We start from the raw sequence: 18,109 nt of genomic DNA on the forward strand, positions 1-18,109 counted from the left end.
TCCATCTTTTTCCTTGTTCCCTTCTTGAACAGGGGGGTTACAACAACGATTTTCCAATCCTCTGGGACTTTCCCTGACTCCAGTGACTTTTGAAAGATCATAACTAACGCCTCCACTATTTCCTCAGCTATCTCCTTTAGAACTCTAGGATGTAGCCCATCTGGCCCCGGGGATTTATCAATTTTTAGACCTCTTAGTTTCTCTAGCACTTTCTCCTTTGTGATGGCTACCATATTCAACTCTGCCCCCTGACACTGCGGAATTGTTGGGATATTACTCATGTCTTCTACTGTGAAGACTGACGCAAAGTACTTATTCAGTTCCTCAGCTATTTCCTTGTCTCCCATCACAAAATTACCAGCGTCATTTTGGAGCGGCCCAATGTCAGCTTTTGGCTCCCGTTTGTTTTTAATGTATTTAAAGAAACTTTTACTATCATTCTTAATGTTACTGGCTAGCCTACCTTCAAATTTGATCCTCTCTTTCCTTATTTCTCTCTTTGTTATCCTCTGTTTCTTTTTGTAGTCTTCCCAATCTTCTGACTTCCCACTACTCTTTGCCACATTATAGGCTTTATCTTTTGCTTTGATGCATTCCCCAACTTCCTTTGTCAGCCATGGCTGCCTAATCCCCCCTCTGATAACCTTTCTTTTCTTTGGGATGAACCTCTGTACTGTGTCCTCAATTACTCCCAGAAACTCCTGCCATTGCTGTTCTACTGTCTTTCCCACTAGGCTCTGCTCCCAGTTGATTTTCGTCCGTTCCTCCCTCATGCCCCTGTAGTTACCTTTATTTAACTGTAACACCTTTACATCTGATTCTACCTTCTTTCTTTCAAATTGGAGATTGAATTCGACCATATTATGATCACTGCCTCCTAAGTGCTCCCTTACTTTAAGATCTTTAATCAAGTCTGGCTCATTACATAACACTAAGTCCAGAATGGCCTGTTCCCTCGTGGGCTCCATCACAAGCTGTTCCAAAAAGCCCTCCTGTAAGCATTCAATGAATTCCCTTTCCTTGGGTCCACTGGCAGCATTATTTACCCAGTCCACCTGCATATTGAAGTCCCCCATGATCACTGTGACCTTGCCTTTCTGACATGCACTTGCTATTTCGTGGTGCATTTTGTGCCCCCGGTCCTGACCACTGTTAGGAGGCCTGTACATAACTCCCATTCTGGTTTTTTTGCCTTTGTGGTTCCTCAACTCTACCCACACAGACTCCACATCATCTGACCCTATGTCGTTTAGTGCTATTGATTTAATTTCATTCCTAATTAACAAGGCAACCCCTCCCCCTCCCCCTCCCCCTCCCCCTCCCCCTCCCCTTCCCCCTCTGCCCACCTCTGTCTTTTCGATAGGTTGTGAATCCCTGGATGTTTAAATGCCAGTCCAGAACTCCCTGCAACCATGTCTCTGTGATGCCTACTACATCATACCTGCCAGTCACAATCTGGGCCACAAGCTCATCTACCTTGTTCCGTACACTGCGCGCATTTAAATATAGCACCTTTAATTCTCTATTTACCCTTTTTATTTTCTTAGTGTGGTGGACCTTGGTTTACTGAGCCTTTCCATACACTGTGTCATATTTTGTGGGATGGGGACAATCGTAACCACACTTGAGTTTTGTCTGTTCGTGTTTTTTTTGTATTCCTAAGCAGCTACGCACCCCGCTGATTACTTCACCTCTTGGTTCCCTGACTTTCCCTTCCCCCCCCAATCTTTAGTTTAAAGTCCTATTGACCACCCTATTTACTCTTTTCGCCAGAACACTGGTCCCAGCTCGGTTCAGGTGGAGACCATCCCAACGGTATAGGTCCCCCCTGTCCCAAAACTGATGCCAGTGTCCCATGAAAAGGAACCCCTCATTCCCACACCACTCTTTCAGCCACGTGTTAACTTCCCTTATTCTTGCCTCCCTATGCCAATTTGCACGTGGCTCGGGCAGTAATCCGGAGATTATGACCCTTGAGGACCTGTTTTTTAATTTGAATCCTAGCTCTTTATAATCTCTAAACAGGTCCTCTTTCCTAGACTTGCCTATGTTGTTGGTACCGACATGGACCACAACAACTGGATCCTCCCCCTCCCTCTGCAGTATCCTTTCAAGCCGGTCAGAGATGTCCCGCACCCTAGCACCGGGCAGGCAACATACCATGCGGGACTCTTTATCCTGCTCACAAAGGATACTATCTATCCCCCTGATAATAGAATCCCCTACAACTACAACTTGCCTATTTACTCCCTCCCCTTGAATGGCCTGCTGAACCATGGTGCCTTGGTCAGCTGACTCATCCTTCCTGCAACCCTGTTTGCCATCCACACAGGGAGCAAGTGCCTCATACCTGTTGGACAGAGTCAAGGGCTGAGGCTCCTGAGTTCCTGACTGCTGGTTCCCTTTACCTGCCTGACTTGCAGTCACACCCTGCTGTCCCTGGCCACTGGCAGGATTTAAACTACTTACTCTGACAGGTGTGACTGCCTCCTGAAACACAGTGTCCAGGTAAGTCTCCCCCTCCCGGATGTGCCTCAGTGTTTGAAGCTCAGACTCCAGCTCATCAACTCTGAGCCGGAGCTCTTCGAGCAGCCAACACTTACTGCAGATGTGGTCGCTGCAGCTCGCAATGGGATCTGCCAGCTCCCACATCAAGCAGCTCAAGCACATCACCTGACCAGCCATCACTAATTAATTAATTAGTTTAATTTAAGTTTATGGTGGGGGCAGCTTCAGCCAATCAGACACTAATCTACACTGCACTTTTAACTGAAAAACAGCACAATTAGATTAACCACTTACCTTTCCTGGTTACCTCACTGCACCAAACTACCAAATTCTCACTGTCTGTATCTCTCTCACTCAGGCTGTGTCTCCTTGACCTGCGCAATGCTAATAATATAATATAATAATGCTAATAATAATAATATAATATGGCACTTACCTCACACCAATGGATCTTATTATTAGGTTAGAGGAGGAGGGTGGGTGGGAGACACTACATGTGTAGTGTCTCGGGTTTCCTCTCCACCAGAATTTATTGGTTAGGTGGGGGGGGGGGGGGGTGCCTTCCCAGAAGTCGAACTTCCGGTTCCCGCCTTATATTAAAAAATAAAATAAAAAATAAAACAGAAAAGAAGAACAGAAACGGGACTAGGTAAGTGTTTTTAAAGGAGAAACTTGCCTCCCAGAAATCACTTGCGCAACGCTCCCTCCGAATTCCCAAGGCCTGCTCCTGTGAAGGTAAGTGTTTTTAAAGGAGAAAATTACCTCCCAGAATTCTCCCCAGCAGGGAGGGTTGCAGCGCTAAGGGAAGTGTAGGACAAGGTTTACAGATAAAATCACGTAGCTGATGATATCGAAACAAGTATGCCCCTGACTCTTGTAATTTTGCCGAGAACTCCTCCCAACTGGCAAGCCATCCCTCCATGAACAGATCCCAAAAGCACTCCAAATCCATAATATTCCTTCCCACGACTTAAACTTCGCATCGAACCCCGACGACACAACCAAATGGTTACCACTTATGGGGGCCAGAAATGAAATGGCATTCAGCTTGTATTGCTGCCTAAATTGCCTCCATATCCTTAACGTGGACATTACCACTGGGTTCGAGGATAATCTCGCTGGGGAGAATGGGAGCAAAGCCATAACCAAAGCTCACAAACCTGAACCCTTACACAAATTCATCTCCATCCCCTCCCCATATGGAGTCTGACCCCCTAACCACCCCAGCACCTTCTCAACATTGGCCGTCCAATAATAAAGGAGAAAATTGGGTAGCACCAGGCCCCATGACTGACAGTCCCTCTGAAGGTGGACCCTATGAATTCTTGGTGACTTAACTCCCAAATAAAAGCAGTCACCAACTTGTTTACCATGGCAAAAAAAAAACTTAGCCCACCAGGGACAGCGAAAGGTTGTCCCACCCTACTCACCAGACTTGTATAGTTTAATCTATGAAGCATGGACCAATAGTGGGCCACTCGGATACCCAGATACCGGAGGCTGCCTATGGCAAGATGGAAAGGCAGTGCCCCCACATTGGCTCCCCTCCCGGGGAAGGGGGGGGGGGGGGTTAACTCTTCCCCAGGTCCAACCTACAGCACGAAAAGGAGCCAAAGCCCCTCCGTAGCTTCATAACTTCATCCATAGAGAAGGCCAGGTCCGCGACATAGAGGAACAGGTCATTGGCATATAGAGATACCCTATGCTCCCTTCCCCCTCTGCCTTATCTCTGCCCCTCCATTCGTCTGAAGACCTCAGCGCTATAACTAAAGGTTCTATTGCTAGCGCGAAGGGGAGCGATGACAATAGGTACCCCTGCCATGCACCCCTACCCAGTGGAAAATATCCTGAACTCAATGCATTAGTGCTTACAGTGGACATAGAGGCTTTACACTTGTGTAAAAGTTAAGAGTGATGGTGACTTTCAAAGCCTCTGGCAAAAGACCTCTCAGTCCCCACAGCATCAACTCGTGGAGAATGTCGCAGATCTGAGACACCAGATCCTTGGACATGCAGAGGCATTGTTGACATTGTGTCTCCCTCATCTGCAGAAAAGGCATGTATCTCCTGTGCGCCCTCGGTCTTGAGAGGCACCGACATGCAACGTTTGTGTGAGCCTCATCCTCTGGGTTTGGCCGGGCCCTGCTGCCTGATGCTCATCAGGGTGTGGCTCCTCCCTTTTGCGAGCTTGGCGCCCCCGTAGCACTCTTCTCCACATCTCCCCCTGCCATTGCTACAAAGCGAAGCCGAGTAGAATCTCCGGCAGCAGCTTACCCCATTGAATTCAATGCATTCAATGCTCTGTTCAAGAAGGAAACCATCAAACTGCTGTCAACAGCCTCGGACACACCAACAAACGCCATCACAGCTTCCAAAGTCAAATTGGCCTCCCTGAAAGTGAACCCTCGGAAAACAACAGGTCCTGACGAGGTCCCTGGTTGTGCACTCAGATCCTGCGCAGATCAGCTTCCAGATGTGTTCGCAAACATCTTCATCCTCTCCCTACTCCGTTCCGAGGGCTCCATCTGCTTCAAGAAGACCACCTTCATACCAGTGCTAAAGATGAACCAGGCAACATGCCTCAACGACTATCGTCCGGTGGACTTGATATTGGTCATAATGAAGTGCTTCAAGAGGTTGGTCATGAGGCACATCAACTCCATACTCCCAGTATACCTAGATCCACTGCAATTCACATGCTGCTGCAACCGGTCCACAGCAGACACCATCTCCCTGGCCCTACACTCATCCCTGGAGCATCTCAACATCAAGGACTCCTACATCAGACTCCTATTCATTGACTACAGCTCCGCCTTCAACACCATAATCCCAGCCAAGCTCATATCAAAACTCCAAAACCTAAGAATTGACTGCTCACTCTGCAACTGGAACCTTGACTTTTTGACTCATAGACCACAATCAGTAAGAGCAAACAAAAACACCTCGTCCACGATAGTCCTCAATACCGGGACCCCGCAAAGCTGCATACTGAACCGCCTACTATATTCCCTACTAAACATGACTGCGTGGCAAAATTTGGTTCCAACTCCATCTACAAGTTTGCTGATGACACAACTGCAGTGGGTCGGATCTCGAACAACGATGAGTCAGAATACAGGAGAGGGAGACCGAGAACCTAGTGGAGTGGTGCAACGACAACAGTCTATCCCTCAATGCCAGCAAAACTAAAGAGCTGGTCATTGACTTCAGGAAGCAAAGTATTGTACACACCCCTGTCTGCATCAATAGAACCGAGGTGGAGATGAATCACAGCTTCAAAGTTCTAGGTGTGCACATCACCAACAATCGGTCCTGGTCCACCCATGTCGACGCTACCACCAAGAAAGCACAACAGCACCTATACTTACTCAGGAAGGTCAACATGTCCATATTGACTTACCAACTTCTACAGATGCACCATAGAAGGCATCCTGTCTGGCTGCATCACAGCCTGGTATGGCAACTGCTCAGCCCAAGACCGTAAGAAACTACAGAGAGTCGCGAACACAGCCTAGTCCATCACACGGCCTCCCATCCATTGACTCTATCTACAGCTCCCGCTGCCTTGGGAAAGCAGGCAGCATAATCAAAGACCCCTCCCACCGGCTTACTCACTCTTCCAACTTCTTCCATCAGGCAGGAGAAACAAAACTCTGCAAACACGCTCGAACAGGTTCAAAGCCGCTTCTTTCCGCTGTTATCAGACTCCTAAACGATCCTCTCATGGACTGATCTGATCGCTTCACACATCTTCTCTACTGAATAGTACAACACTCCTGTATGCTTCACCCGATGCCTGTGTCTATGTACTTACATTGTGTATTTAAGTTTGCCCTATGTATTTTTTTCATGTATGGAATAATCTGTCTGAACTGTACGCAGAACAATACTTTTCACTGTATCTCAGTACACGTGACAATAAACCAATCCAATCCATTAAATGTATCCTCCATCTTCCTGAAGGTTTCCTCTCTGCAGAAACATTGAAGGAAAGACATGATTGACATCAGCCTCCAAAGGATCTCTTTCTGTAAAATGGTAGTGCTCCAGTTTTATTCCCAGACCAGCTTCAATCCTCCCTGTGTGTCTGTGGAAATTCATCCCAGCTTCCTGGAGGAGTATACCCCCCCCCCCCCCCCTCCCCAGTGAAGCTTTTGCCCTCCAGCCCTTCCCTTGCTTCTGTGTTGTCTCCCCCAAACAGCATGGTGAGTGCTCAATCTACATATGGCCAAAGTTCATTGTGGGCTATCACAGCTGTTCATATTTGCTGTATCTGTTTGACTTAATGGCAACATTCTTGTCCCCGAGTTTAAAAACATGTAGCTTCAAGTCCTAATAATAATCTTTATTAGTGTCACAAGTAGGCTTCCATTAACACTGCAATAAAGTTACTGTGAAAATCCCACAACACTATTCAAAGAAAGGCTTTCAGTTCTGGTGTAGTGATTGGTATTTTTCCCCTCAAACAAAACTATAAAAACAGATGATTTAATCATTTATGTTGTTGATGTTTGTGACCTGTTTCTGTGTAATTTATGCAGCTAGTATACTTAACACAAGTGATTGCATTTCAAAATAATTCATTGGCTGTGAGGTGCTTTGGGATAACTTGAAGAAAACTCTCTCTCAAAGCAAGGGACTGAATTTTTAGGCCTAATGGGAGTGGGTATAGAGGTGGCAGACAGGGCCAGGTGGCCACCTGTGAAATGGTGGCATGCTGGGTCGGAATTGGAGCCAGAAGCTCCATTCAGCACGGATGAGACCGCTCCATTTTACGGCCGTAAGCGCAGCAGTGTCTATTACTGCAGGACGCCATCCACTTCATGTCCGATAGCCCCAACACTTCTGCTCCTCTCATTTTACCCCATTTGTGATGCCGCTTATATTGTTCAGCAGCGCCCACTTCTGATGGTGGCGGGGGTGTCAATTCTTCAATGCTGCACAGCCTCCTGTTGGCCCTTCAGTGTCAAAAGCCCTCCCACCGTCCCGAATTTAATGGGCCACTCGGAGACAACTACTTTGTTGGTCATATCTCCAAAATTGTCCTCTGGCTCCCACCGACCACATTTCTTCCTGATGGCAAGATCAAGCCCTGAGAATGAAAATCCTGTCCCTTGAGCGCTTGGGCAGCTGGCTACACCACTGACTACAGCTTTTGTGCCGTGGCACTGATTGTTGTTAAACGAGCATAGTCTGGCCCGGTCCCTACCCCAGCCTCCTCAATAGAATGAGCCCAGTTAAATTTAAATAGAATCTTGTTTGTTCATGCCCCTTACATTGCAAGCATGTTCATACTGCTTAGACTGGAGACACCTGCTTGTTTCCTTTGTTTTCTCAGGCTATACGAGGTTCATACCATTCTACTCTTTGAGCTGTGTGGTCACATGGCAATAATGCCGTATGTGTGAGCCAAATCAATTCAGATAGTTATCACAGTTAATGTGAGGTATAATTTGAAAGATTTGTCAGTTAAATTTTATGAACTTGCGTACATTAAAAGCAACGGCAGTGATTTTAACTTCCCTACCTGACAAAGACAAGAGGGAACAGCTAAAATGAATCTAGTTGCTTACTCCCTCTTATCCCTTTGCTTTCCCACTGTGTCCCAACGCTAAGCTGTTTTTTTTTGAGTTGGCGAGCAAGGCACCTACAGGAAGGATACAAAATTCCTCTTTAAATATTCAGATATGCCAGATGATGTCATTGGAACCCCCTTTAAAATCAGGCACCAATAGTTGAGCCTCGCCCACGTGATCGGTTCATTATACCTGCTGCACTTGCAAAGATTAATTTACAGTACATTGTCAGCATCTTTTGATATTGAAAATGCAAGGCATCTTTCTTTATAGAATCCTGCCTGTTGTTAAAGTTTTCTTTGCCATTTGTCATTACTGGTCAATAATAAAAAAAATATTTTTTATTAATTATACAGCTGTCCAGAAAGAATGGTTACCACTTCTCAACTAACATAGAGAAAGCAATTCAAGCATTCTCTGTTGAAGATACAACATCCGAAAGGTAATCTGCCCCAACAGATATGAAGAATATTATGAGCTAAACTGCTGGATAATATGGATCCTGGCCACACCCATCTGCTCAAAATAGTTAAATTGTAATACTACACATAGTCGGTTCAGATTCTTGAATATGTCATTATTGTAAATTAATATGCTTTGTGCATTTAATGACTCAAAAATAATGGTGAATAATTGTTAGATGAGTAATAGTTAAAGGCTACCTGCAAATTCACTGGAGGTGCTTGCTATTTTTAATTTAAGAACGTACCTATTTTATAGATGAATTTCTGAACTTGCGGTTACTGTCCTCCGAGTCCAGTAACCTTTGCACAATGCAATTACATATCAGTGAAGTGAACACGCAGATATTGTCGCAATAACATTTCAGGAACTATTTCAAAGCCACATGACATTTTTGGTGTGATATTTGTATGAATGTTCTTACTTACAAGTTGGCCCTCAAAATAACACCATTCACAACATTACAGGAATACAATCACCGATTCATTAGGCAAATGTCAACTACGGTTGTGGATTGGAATTAGACTGGGTCTTACGACAACTGCATTTTTGGACCACCACAATGCATGTTAGGGACTCTACTCAATATAAAGTAAACCCCCCTCAGTTTTCAACTAATACATGTATATTTAGGGCTATACAGTAAGTCTTTGCTTAAAGTCACTCCAGTTAACATTGTTTCATTTTAAAGTAGTATATTCTGTAAGGCCCTTTTTTCGATTTGCATTGCCAATTTCATTTTTACAATGTTTCCGTGAGTCGTTGGTATCAGAATTATGCATCAACATCGCTGTTGCCAGAGCAATGGAACAACATTGTTGGGAGGTTTGCCTTGCAAACTCGAGAGTTGGCTTGAGAGCTGCCCAGATCAGCCCTGTTCCCACTCTGCTCACCGTCTCACTCCCTCTCTGCCGTCTCTCTCCCACTCTGCTCATCATCTCACTCCCTCTCTGCTGTCTCTCTCCCTCTCTACCGCCTCTCTCCCACTCTGCCGCCTCTCTCCCACTCTGCCGCCTCTCTCCCACTCTGCCGCCTCTCTCCCACTCTGCCGCCTCTCTCCCACTCTGCCGCCTCTCTCCCTCTCTGCCGCCTCTCTCCCTCTCTGCCGCCTCTCTCCCTCTCTGCCGCCTCTCTCCCTCTCTGCCGCCTCTCTCCCTCTCTGCCGCCTCTCTCCCTCTCTGCCGCCTCTCTCCCTCTCTGCCGCCTCTCTCCCTCTCTGCCGCCTCTCTCCCTCTCTGCCGCCTCTCTCCCTCTCTGCCGCCTCTCTCCCTCTCTGCCGCCTCTCTCCCTCTCTGCCGCCTCTCTCCCTCTCTGCCGCCTCTCTCCCTCTCTGCCGCCTCTCTCCCTCTCTGCCGCCTCTCTCCCACTCTGCCGCCTCTCTCCCACTCTGCCGCCTCTCTCCCACTCTGCTCGCCGTCTCTCCCACGCTACCGCCTTGCCCACTGCCTCACTCCCACCCACTCTGCTCACCACCTATTCCCACCCACCCTGCTTGCCGCTTCTGCCCCACTTGCTGTAGGAGAGCCTGCCTTGGGATGAGGGGGAGAACCTGGCTCGGGATCTACAGGAGAGGCTGTCTCAGCACGGTGAGAGATGCCGGCTGGGGATCCGGTGGGAGAGGCAGGCTGGGGATCCATCGGGAGAGGCCATCTGGGGATTCGCGGGAGAGCCTGGCTGGGGATCCGAGGTGGGCTGGGGGGTCACCACCTGACTGGGAATTGGGGGGAGGCTCTATCTGGGGATCAGGGGTGTGGGAAAGGCACAGGGCCAGTGAACCTGGCTGAGGATTGAGGAGATGGGTGGGGGGAGCGTGGCTGAGGATCCGCAGGAGAATGGGGATGAGAAAAATATCAGCCATGATTGAATGGCGGAGAAGACTTGATGGGCCGAGTGGCCTAATTCTGCTCCTGTTATGATCTTATGAGAGGAGAGCTAGCTGGAAACCCATTGTGAAACCTAACTCTAGATTATACATTAATTCTCATGGAAAATCTGATTTGCTTAATATTGTTTCGTTTAAAGTCGCCCTTTAAAGAACGCATTAGGAAGTTGACTGAGGATTTACTCTGTTTGGGTGTTGGTCTCAAGTTTTCAGCTCGGAATTGTATGATTAGGGTTACTCATTTTATAAGTTGGCACATGGGATCAAGCTGATGATGTGGGATGTGTTGCCAAGAAGATTAATCTGAGATTAAGACAGAGCCGATCGCACACGGCGGTCCATAAACCGTAATGGGTCCCCCTGCACTAACACAGGGCTCACATTTTATGCTTGGCCTATAAGCCGACTCACGGGGGCGATTCTCCAAAATGGACCCCAAATGTTGGCGCCGTCGTGAATGCCGTCACGTTTCACGACGGCGTGAAACGGGCACAGGGACGAACGATTCTGGCCCCCACAGGGGGCCAGCACGGCACTGGAGTGGTTCACGCCGCTCCAGCCTCCTTTCCCGGCGCCGCGCCAACCCACGCATGCGCAGTTGGGCCCCGCCAACCTGTGCATGCACGGAGAACTTCTTTAGCGCGCCGGCCCCGACTTAACATGGCGCCGGGTTCAGGGGCCGGCTGCGCAAAAATGTAGGCCCGGGGTGGGGGGGGGGGGGGGGTGGAGAGAGAGGCCGGCCAGCCGATCGGTGGGCCCCGATCGCGGGCCAGACCCCATCGGAGGCCCCTCTCGGTGAAGGATCGCTTTTCCCCGCCCCACAGGCCGCCCCCCCCGACTCTTCGCACAGAGTCCCCACTCGCAGCGATCAGGGGTGAACGGCGCCGGCGGGCTCTGTCATATCCGCGCGGCCGCTCGGCCCATCAATGCTGGAGAATCGATGGCCAGGCCAATTCTAGCGGCCCACAGCCGGCGCCGCGTCAAACGCACCGGCACAAATGGCGCCGATTCTCCGCACCTCGGAGAATCGCGCGCCGGCGTCGGGGCTTCATGGCGTGTTGCGGCGATTCTCTGGCCCGGCGTGGGGCTCGTAGATCGCCCCCCCACATTTTGGAAGGATTTTTTAAAGCACCAAATAGAGATTTATACACCGTAATCTATGATAAACTTAACACTTAATTGACCTTCTTATTTTTATTCTTAAAGAGTTTTTGTCTGAATGTTGACCTCAGTACAAATAGCATAACCTTCATATTTAACATCCATATCAATTGCAATCATTATATGCCAGGAATGATTGGTTATGAAAGCCCATTGTTTGAATGAAAAATACCTGGCCTTTATAGACTATGATTTATGCTCCTGCTGCGGTCGGTTGATAGTACTTCAGTAATAGCTCAAATCCACAAATTTGTGTTGCCAATTTAACATCTACACCTATTCCTATAATATGGTTATTTAATTATTTATTTACGTGCTAAGTACAGATTTGTGCTGACAATACCATGTTAAATAGCGGCAGTATATTTGTTCAATTCTGACAGGGTATCCAGCCTGCCACACATGGCGAACACCGAGGAGGGTGAGATTACTTGGGGGAATGATGAACTTCCGATCGATACTTTGCAGCAGAATCCTTCACCCATAGGTAAAACAAAAAAATAAATTTGATCAAGATATTTAATTTTCAGCAATTGCTTAGGATTATAAATAGATATCATTGAGAGATGACACAAGTTTCCAAAGTTTTTTTTTCTCTGTAACTGCCCACAAGATAGATTATGAGAGTAAACTTGCTCAGAATATAAAAACAGATAGTAAACGTTTCTACAAATATATAAAACAAAAAAAAGTGGCTAAGGTAAATATTGGTCCTTTAGAGGATGAGAAAGGAGATTTAATAATGGGAGATGAGGAAATGGCTGAGGAACTGAACAGGATTTTTGGGTCGGTCTTCACAGTGGAAGACACAAATAACATGCCAGTGACTGATGGAAATGAGGCTATGATAGGTGAGGACCTTGAGTGGATTGTTATCACTAAGGAGGTAGTGATGGGCAAGCTAATGGGGTGAAAGATAGACAAGTCTCCTGGCCCTGATGGAATGCATCCCAGAGTGCTAAAAGAGATGGCTAGGGAAATTGCAAATGCACTCGTGATAATTTACCAAAATTCACTAGACTCTGGGGTGGTCCCAGCGGATTGGAAATTTGCAAACGTGACACCACTGTTCAAAAAAGGAGGTAGGCAGAAAGCGGGTAATTATAGGCCAGTGAGCTTAACTTCGGTAGTAGGGAAGATGCTGGAATCTATCATCAAGGAAGAAATAGCAAGGCATCTGGATGAAAATTGTCCCATTGGTCAGACGCAGCATGGGTTCATAAAGGGCAGGTCGTGCCTAACTAATTTAGTGGAATTTTTGAGGACATTACCAGTTCGGTAGATAACGGGGAAGCCAATGGATGTGGTATATCTGGATTTCCAGAAAGCCTTTGACAAGGTGCCACACAAAAGATTGCTGCATAAGATAAAGATGCATGGCATTAAGGGTAAAGTAGTAGCATGGATAGAGGATTGGTTAATTAATAGAAAGCAAAGCGTGTGGATTAATGGGGGTTTCTCTGGTTGGCAATCAGTAGCTAGTGGTGTCCCTCAGGGATCAGTGTTCAGCCCACAATTGTTCACAATTTACACAGATGATTTGGGTTGGGGACCAAGGGCAATGTGTCCAAGTTTGCAGACGACACTAAGGTGAGTGTTTTGTTCACCCCCCCCCTAGGGCATCTGCCCACGTCTCTTCCTCGATCTCTCCCAACTCCTCTTCCCACTTACCTTTCACCTCCACCAGCGAGGCCGCCTCCTCCTCCTGCATCACCTGGTAAGTTTCTGAGATCTTCCCCATTCCCACCCACCCCCCCGAGAGCACCCTGTCCTGTACTGTGTGCGGCAGTAGCCGCGGGAATTCCACCACCTGCCGCCTGGCAAAAACACCCTTACCTGTAAGTACCTGAAGGTGTTCCCCGGCGGGAGCCTGTACTTCTCCTCCAGCTCACCCAGGCTCGCGAACTTCCCGTCCACAAAGAGGTGCCCCAACGTTCGTATCCCTGCCCTGTGCCACCCTGAAACCCTCCACCTGTTCTCCCTGGGGCGAACCGGTGGTTCCCCCGTATTGGGGTCCACGCCGAGGCCCTAACCCCCCCCCCATGCCACCTCCACTGCCCCCAAATTCTGAGGGCAGCCGCCACCACTGGGCTCGTGGTATACCTCCTTGGAGGGAGCGGCAGCGGCGCCGCTGCCAGTGCCCCCAGACTCGTGCCCACACAGGACGCCGTCTCCAGCCTCTTCCATGCAGCCCCCTCCCCCTCCATCACACACTTGCACACCATCGTCGCATTGGCGGCCCAGTAGTACCCACAGAGGTTGGGCAGCGCCAGCCCCCCCCTATCTCTACTCCGCTCCAGGAACACCCTTCTCACCCTCGGAGTCCCTCGTGCCGACACAAACCCCATTATGCTCCTGTTGACCCGCCTAAAGAAGGCCTTCGGGATAAACACGGGAAGGCACTGGAACAGGAACAAAAACCTTGGGAGCACTGCCATTTTGACTGACTGCACCCTACCCACCAAGGACAGCAGCAACGCGTCCCACATCTTGAACTCCTCCTCCATTTTCTCCACCAGCCTTGTGAAATTAAGCCTATGCAGGGCCCCCCAGCTCCTGGCCACCTGGACCCCCAAATACCTGAAGCTCCGCTCTGCCCTTTTTAGTGGGAGCTCGCCAATCCCCAAGATTTGGAGGTAGGAGAGCACTTTGGGGACAGTGACCACAATTCGGTGACGTTTACGTTAGTGATGGAAAGGGATAAGTATACACCACAGGACAAGAGTTATAGCTGGGGGAAGGGCAATTATGATGTCATTAGACGTGACTTGGGGGGGATAGGTTGGAGAAGTAGGCTGCAAGTGTTGGGCACACTGGATAAGTGGAGTTTGTTCAAGGATCAGCTACTGCGTGTTCTTGATAAGTACGTACCGGTCAGGCAGGGAGGAAGGTGTAGAGCGAGGGAATCGTGGTTTACCAAAGAAGTGGAATCTCTTGTTAAGAGGAAGAAGGAGGCCTATGTGAAGATGAGGTGTGAAGTTTCAGTTGGGGCGATGGATAGTTACAAGGTAGCGAGGAAGGATCTAAAGAGAGAGCTAAGACGAGCAAGATGGGGACATGAGAAGTATTTGGCAGGTAGGATCAAGGAAAACCCATAAGCTTTCTATAGGTATGTCAGGAATAAGCGAATGACTAGGGTAAGAGTAGGACCAGTCAAGGACTGGGATGGGAAGTTGTGTGTGGAGTCTGAAGAGATAGGCGAGATACTAAATGAATATTTTTCGTCAGTATTCACTCAGGAAAAAGATAATGTTGTGGAGGAGAATGCTGAGACCCAGGCTATTAGAATAGATGGCATTGAGGTACGTAGGGAAGAGGTGTTGGCAATTCTGGACAGGCTGAAAATAGATAAGTCCCCGGGACCTGATGGGATTTATCCTAGGATTCTCTGGGAGGCCAGGGAAGAGATTGCTGGACCTTTGGCTTTGATTTTTATGTCATCATTGGCTACAGGAATAGTGCCAGAGGACTGGAGGATAGCAAATGTGGTCCCTTTGTTCAAAAAGGGGAGCGGAGACAACCCCGGCAACTATAGACCGGTGAGCCTCACGTCTGTAGTGGGTAAAGTCTTGGAGGGGATTATAAGAGACAAGATTTATAATCATCTAGATAGGAATAATATGATCAGGGATAGTCAGCATGGCTTTGTAAAGGGTAGGTCATGCCTCACAAACCTTATCGAGTTCTTTGAGAAGGTGACTGAACAGGTAGACGAGGGTAGAGCAGTTGATGTGGTGTATATGGATTTCAGTAAAGCGTTTGATAAGGTTCCCCATGGTAGGCTATTGCAGAAAATACGGAGGCTGGGGATTGAGGGTGATTTAGAGATGTGGATCAGAAATTGGCTAGCTGGCTTCCGGGTGCGGCGATGACCAGCTAAGTCGCACGTTTCGGCAGCTCCCGGTGGAACGGACTTTTGGGCTCTTAATAGGAGCCCCAACGGCAATTTTAACGGCTAAAAACACTGTGCGGTAAACCAGAAGGGAATCCCCCCTGGACACGGATGGAAAAAGGAGAGGAAAGTGGCCGGATTGCGGTAGATCCTTTAGAGCAGTGGCAAGGAAGGCAAGCACAAACCAAGATGGCGTCGGAAGGTGGCAGTTTAATATGGGGCCCTGAACAACACGAGTTCTTGAAGCGCTGCGTGGAAGAACTTAAAAAGGAGATGAAGAAGGAGCTGTTGGCCCCGATATTACAGGCGATTGAAGGGCTAAAGGATGAGCAAAAGACCCAGGAGCAGGAGCTTCGGGTCGTGAAGGCAAATTCCCCGAGCCATAGTGGTGAGATTTCTCTGATATAAGGACAGAGAAATGGTCCTCAGATGGGCAAAGAAAACTCTGAGCAGTAGGTGGGAGAACGCGGTGATCCGCGTATATCAAGATTGGAGTGCGGAGGTGGCGAGAAGGAGGGCGAGCTTTAATCGGGCCAAGGCGGTGCTTCATAAAAGGAAGGTCAAATTTGGAATGCTGCAGCCGGCAAGACTGTGGGTCAGACATCAAGGGAAACACCACTACTTTGAAACGGCAGATGAGGCATGGACATTTATTGTCGAAGAGAAATTGGAATAAGTGGGTTATAAAAAAGAACGTTTGAGACAAAGTTGTGGGGCGAAGAGGGGGGGGGAAAGGGGAGAAAGATGATTTTTAAGTTGTTAATCCTGCGACCCTGTAACTTTTCTCTCTTCCCCATGTTATGGGGGAGGGAGGTGGAGGAGCTGGGGGCGTCGACCATTGGGGGCGGGGCCAAAAGGGAAGCGCGGGCTTTGTTCCCGCGCTATGATAATTATGGCGGGAATAGGGAAGCAGGAAGGAGGGGGCGTCGCACAGTGCGAGCCGAGGTCACGGGGGGAAGCCGAGGTCGGCCAGAGTTTGCTGACTTCTGGGAGCAACATGGGGGGTGCAGTTACGCTAGTGAGGGATCTAGTGGGGGGAGTGGGGGGGGGGGGGTTAACTGGGTTGCTGCTTCTGGGGAGAAGGGGGAGCTGCTATGGGGTGGGGTGGGCGGGGCGGGGGGGTGCCGCCTGGGGGGGACACAGCTACGTGGGAACCGGGTGAGGAGCTGGATAAAAAAAGGAGATGGCCAGTCGACAAGGGGGGGGGTAAAGAGCCCCCCAACCCGGCTGATCACGTGGAATGTGAGAGGGCTGAACGGGCCGATAAAGAGGGCACGGGTACTCGCACACCTAAAGAAACTTAAGGCAGATGTGGTTATGCTGCAGGAGGCGCATTTGAAACTGATAGACCAGGTCAGACTACGCAAAGGATGGGTGGGGCAGGTGTTTCATTCGGGGCTAGATGCAAAAAACAGGGGGGTGGCCATACTAGTGGGGAAGCGGGTAATATTTGAGGCAAAGACCATAGTGGCGGATAGTGGGGGCAGATACGTGATGGTGAGTGGCAAATTACAAGGGGAGGCGGTGGTCTTAGTGAACGTATATGCCCCGAACTGGGATGATGCCAACTTTATGAGGCGCATGCTAGGACGTATCCCGGACCTAGAGGCGGGGAAGCTGGTAATGGGTGGAGATTTTAACACGGTGCTGGAACCAGGGCTGGACAGATCGAGGTCCAGGACCGGAAGGAGGCCGGCAGCAGCTAGGGTGCTTAAGGACTTTATGGAGCAGATGGGAGGGTTAGACCCCTGGAGATTTAGTAGACCTTGGAGCAAGGAGTTTTCGTTTTTCTCCTATGCCCACAAAGTTTATTCACGGATAGACTTTTTTGTTTTGGGAAGGGCGCTGATCCCGAAGGTGACGGGGACGGAATATACGGCTATAGCTATTTCGGATCACGCTCCACACTGGGTGGACTTGGAGATAGGGGAGGAAAAAGAACAGCGTCCACCCTGGAGAATGGACATGGGACTATTGGCGGACGAGGGGGTGTGTCTAAGGGTGAGGGGGTGTATTGAAAGGTACTTGGAACTCAATGATAATGGGGAGGTCCAGGTGGGAGTGGTCTGGGAGGCGCTGAAGGCAGTGGTTAGAGGGGAGCTGATATCAATCAGGGCACATAAAGGAAAGCAGGAGGGTAGGGAACGGGAGCAGTTGCTGAAGGAACTTTTGAGGGTGGACAGACAATATGCGGAAGCACCGGAGGAGGGACTGTACAGGGAAAGGCAAAGGCTACATGTAGAATTTGATTTGCTGACTACGGGTAATGCGGAGGCACAATGGAGGAAGGCACAGGGTGCACAGTACGAATATGGGGAGAAGGCGAGCAGGTTGCTGGCCCACCAACTGAGGAAAAGGGGAGCAGCGAGGGAGATAGGTGGAGTGAGAGATGAGGAGGGAGAGATGGAGCGGGGAGCGGAGAGGGTGAATGGAGTGTTCAAGGCATTCTATGAAAGATTATATGAAGCTCAGCCCCCGGATGGGAAGGAGAGAATGATGTGTTTTCTGGACCAGCTGGAATTTCCTAAGGTGGAGGAGCAGGAGAGGGTGGGACTGGGAGCACAGATTGAAACGGAGGAAGTAGTGAAAGGAATTCGGAGCATGCAGGCGGGGAAGGCCCCGGGACCA

General features: G+C 49.0%; 1 protein-coding gene across 16 annotated transcripts in view; it reads left to right on the forward strand.

The window, feature by feature from the left end:
• The window catches only part of ptpn13 (protein tyrosine phosphatase non-receptor type 13), a 411,247-nt gene that overhangs the window by 347,713 nt on the left and 45,425 nt on the right, over positions 1–18,109 (forward strand). For all 16 annotated transcript variants that reach the window (XM_072496283.1, XM_072496268.1, XM_072496267.1 and 13 more), the window contains 2 exons: positions 8,441–8,526; positions 11,973–12,076. In XM_072496283.1, coding sequence (XP_072352384.1) covers positions 8,441–8,526; positions 11,973–12,076 — 190 coding nt within the window. The remainder of the gene's footprint in view (positions 1–8,440; positions 8,527–11,972; positions 12,077–18,109) is intronic.

Source organism: Scyliorhinus torazame, chromosome 3, assembly GCF_047496885.1.
Source record: "Scyliorhinus torazame isolate Kashiwa2021f chromosome 3, sScyTor2.1, whole genome shotgun sequence".
NCBI classification, from domain to species: domain Eukaryota; kingdom Metazoa; phylum Chordata; class Chondrichthyes; order Carcharhiniformes; family Scyliorhinidae; genus Scyliorhinus; species Scyliorhinus torazame.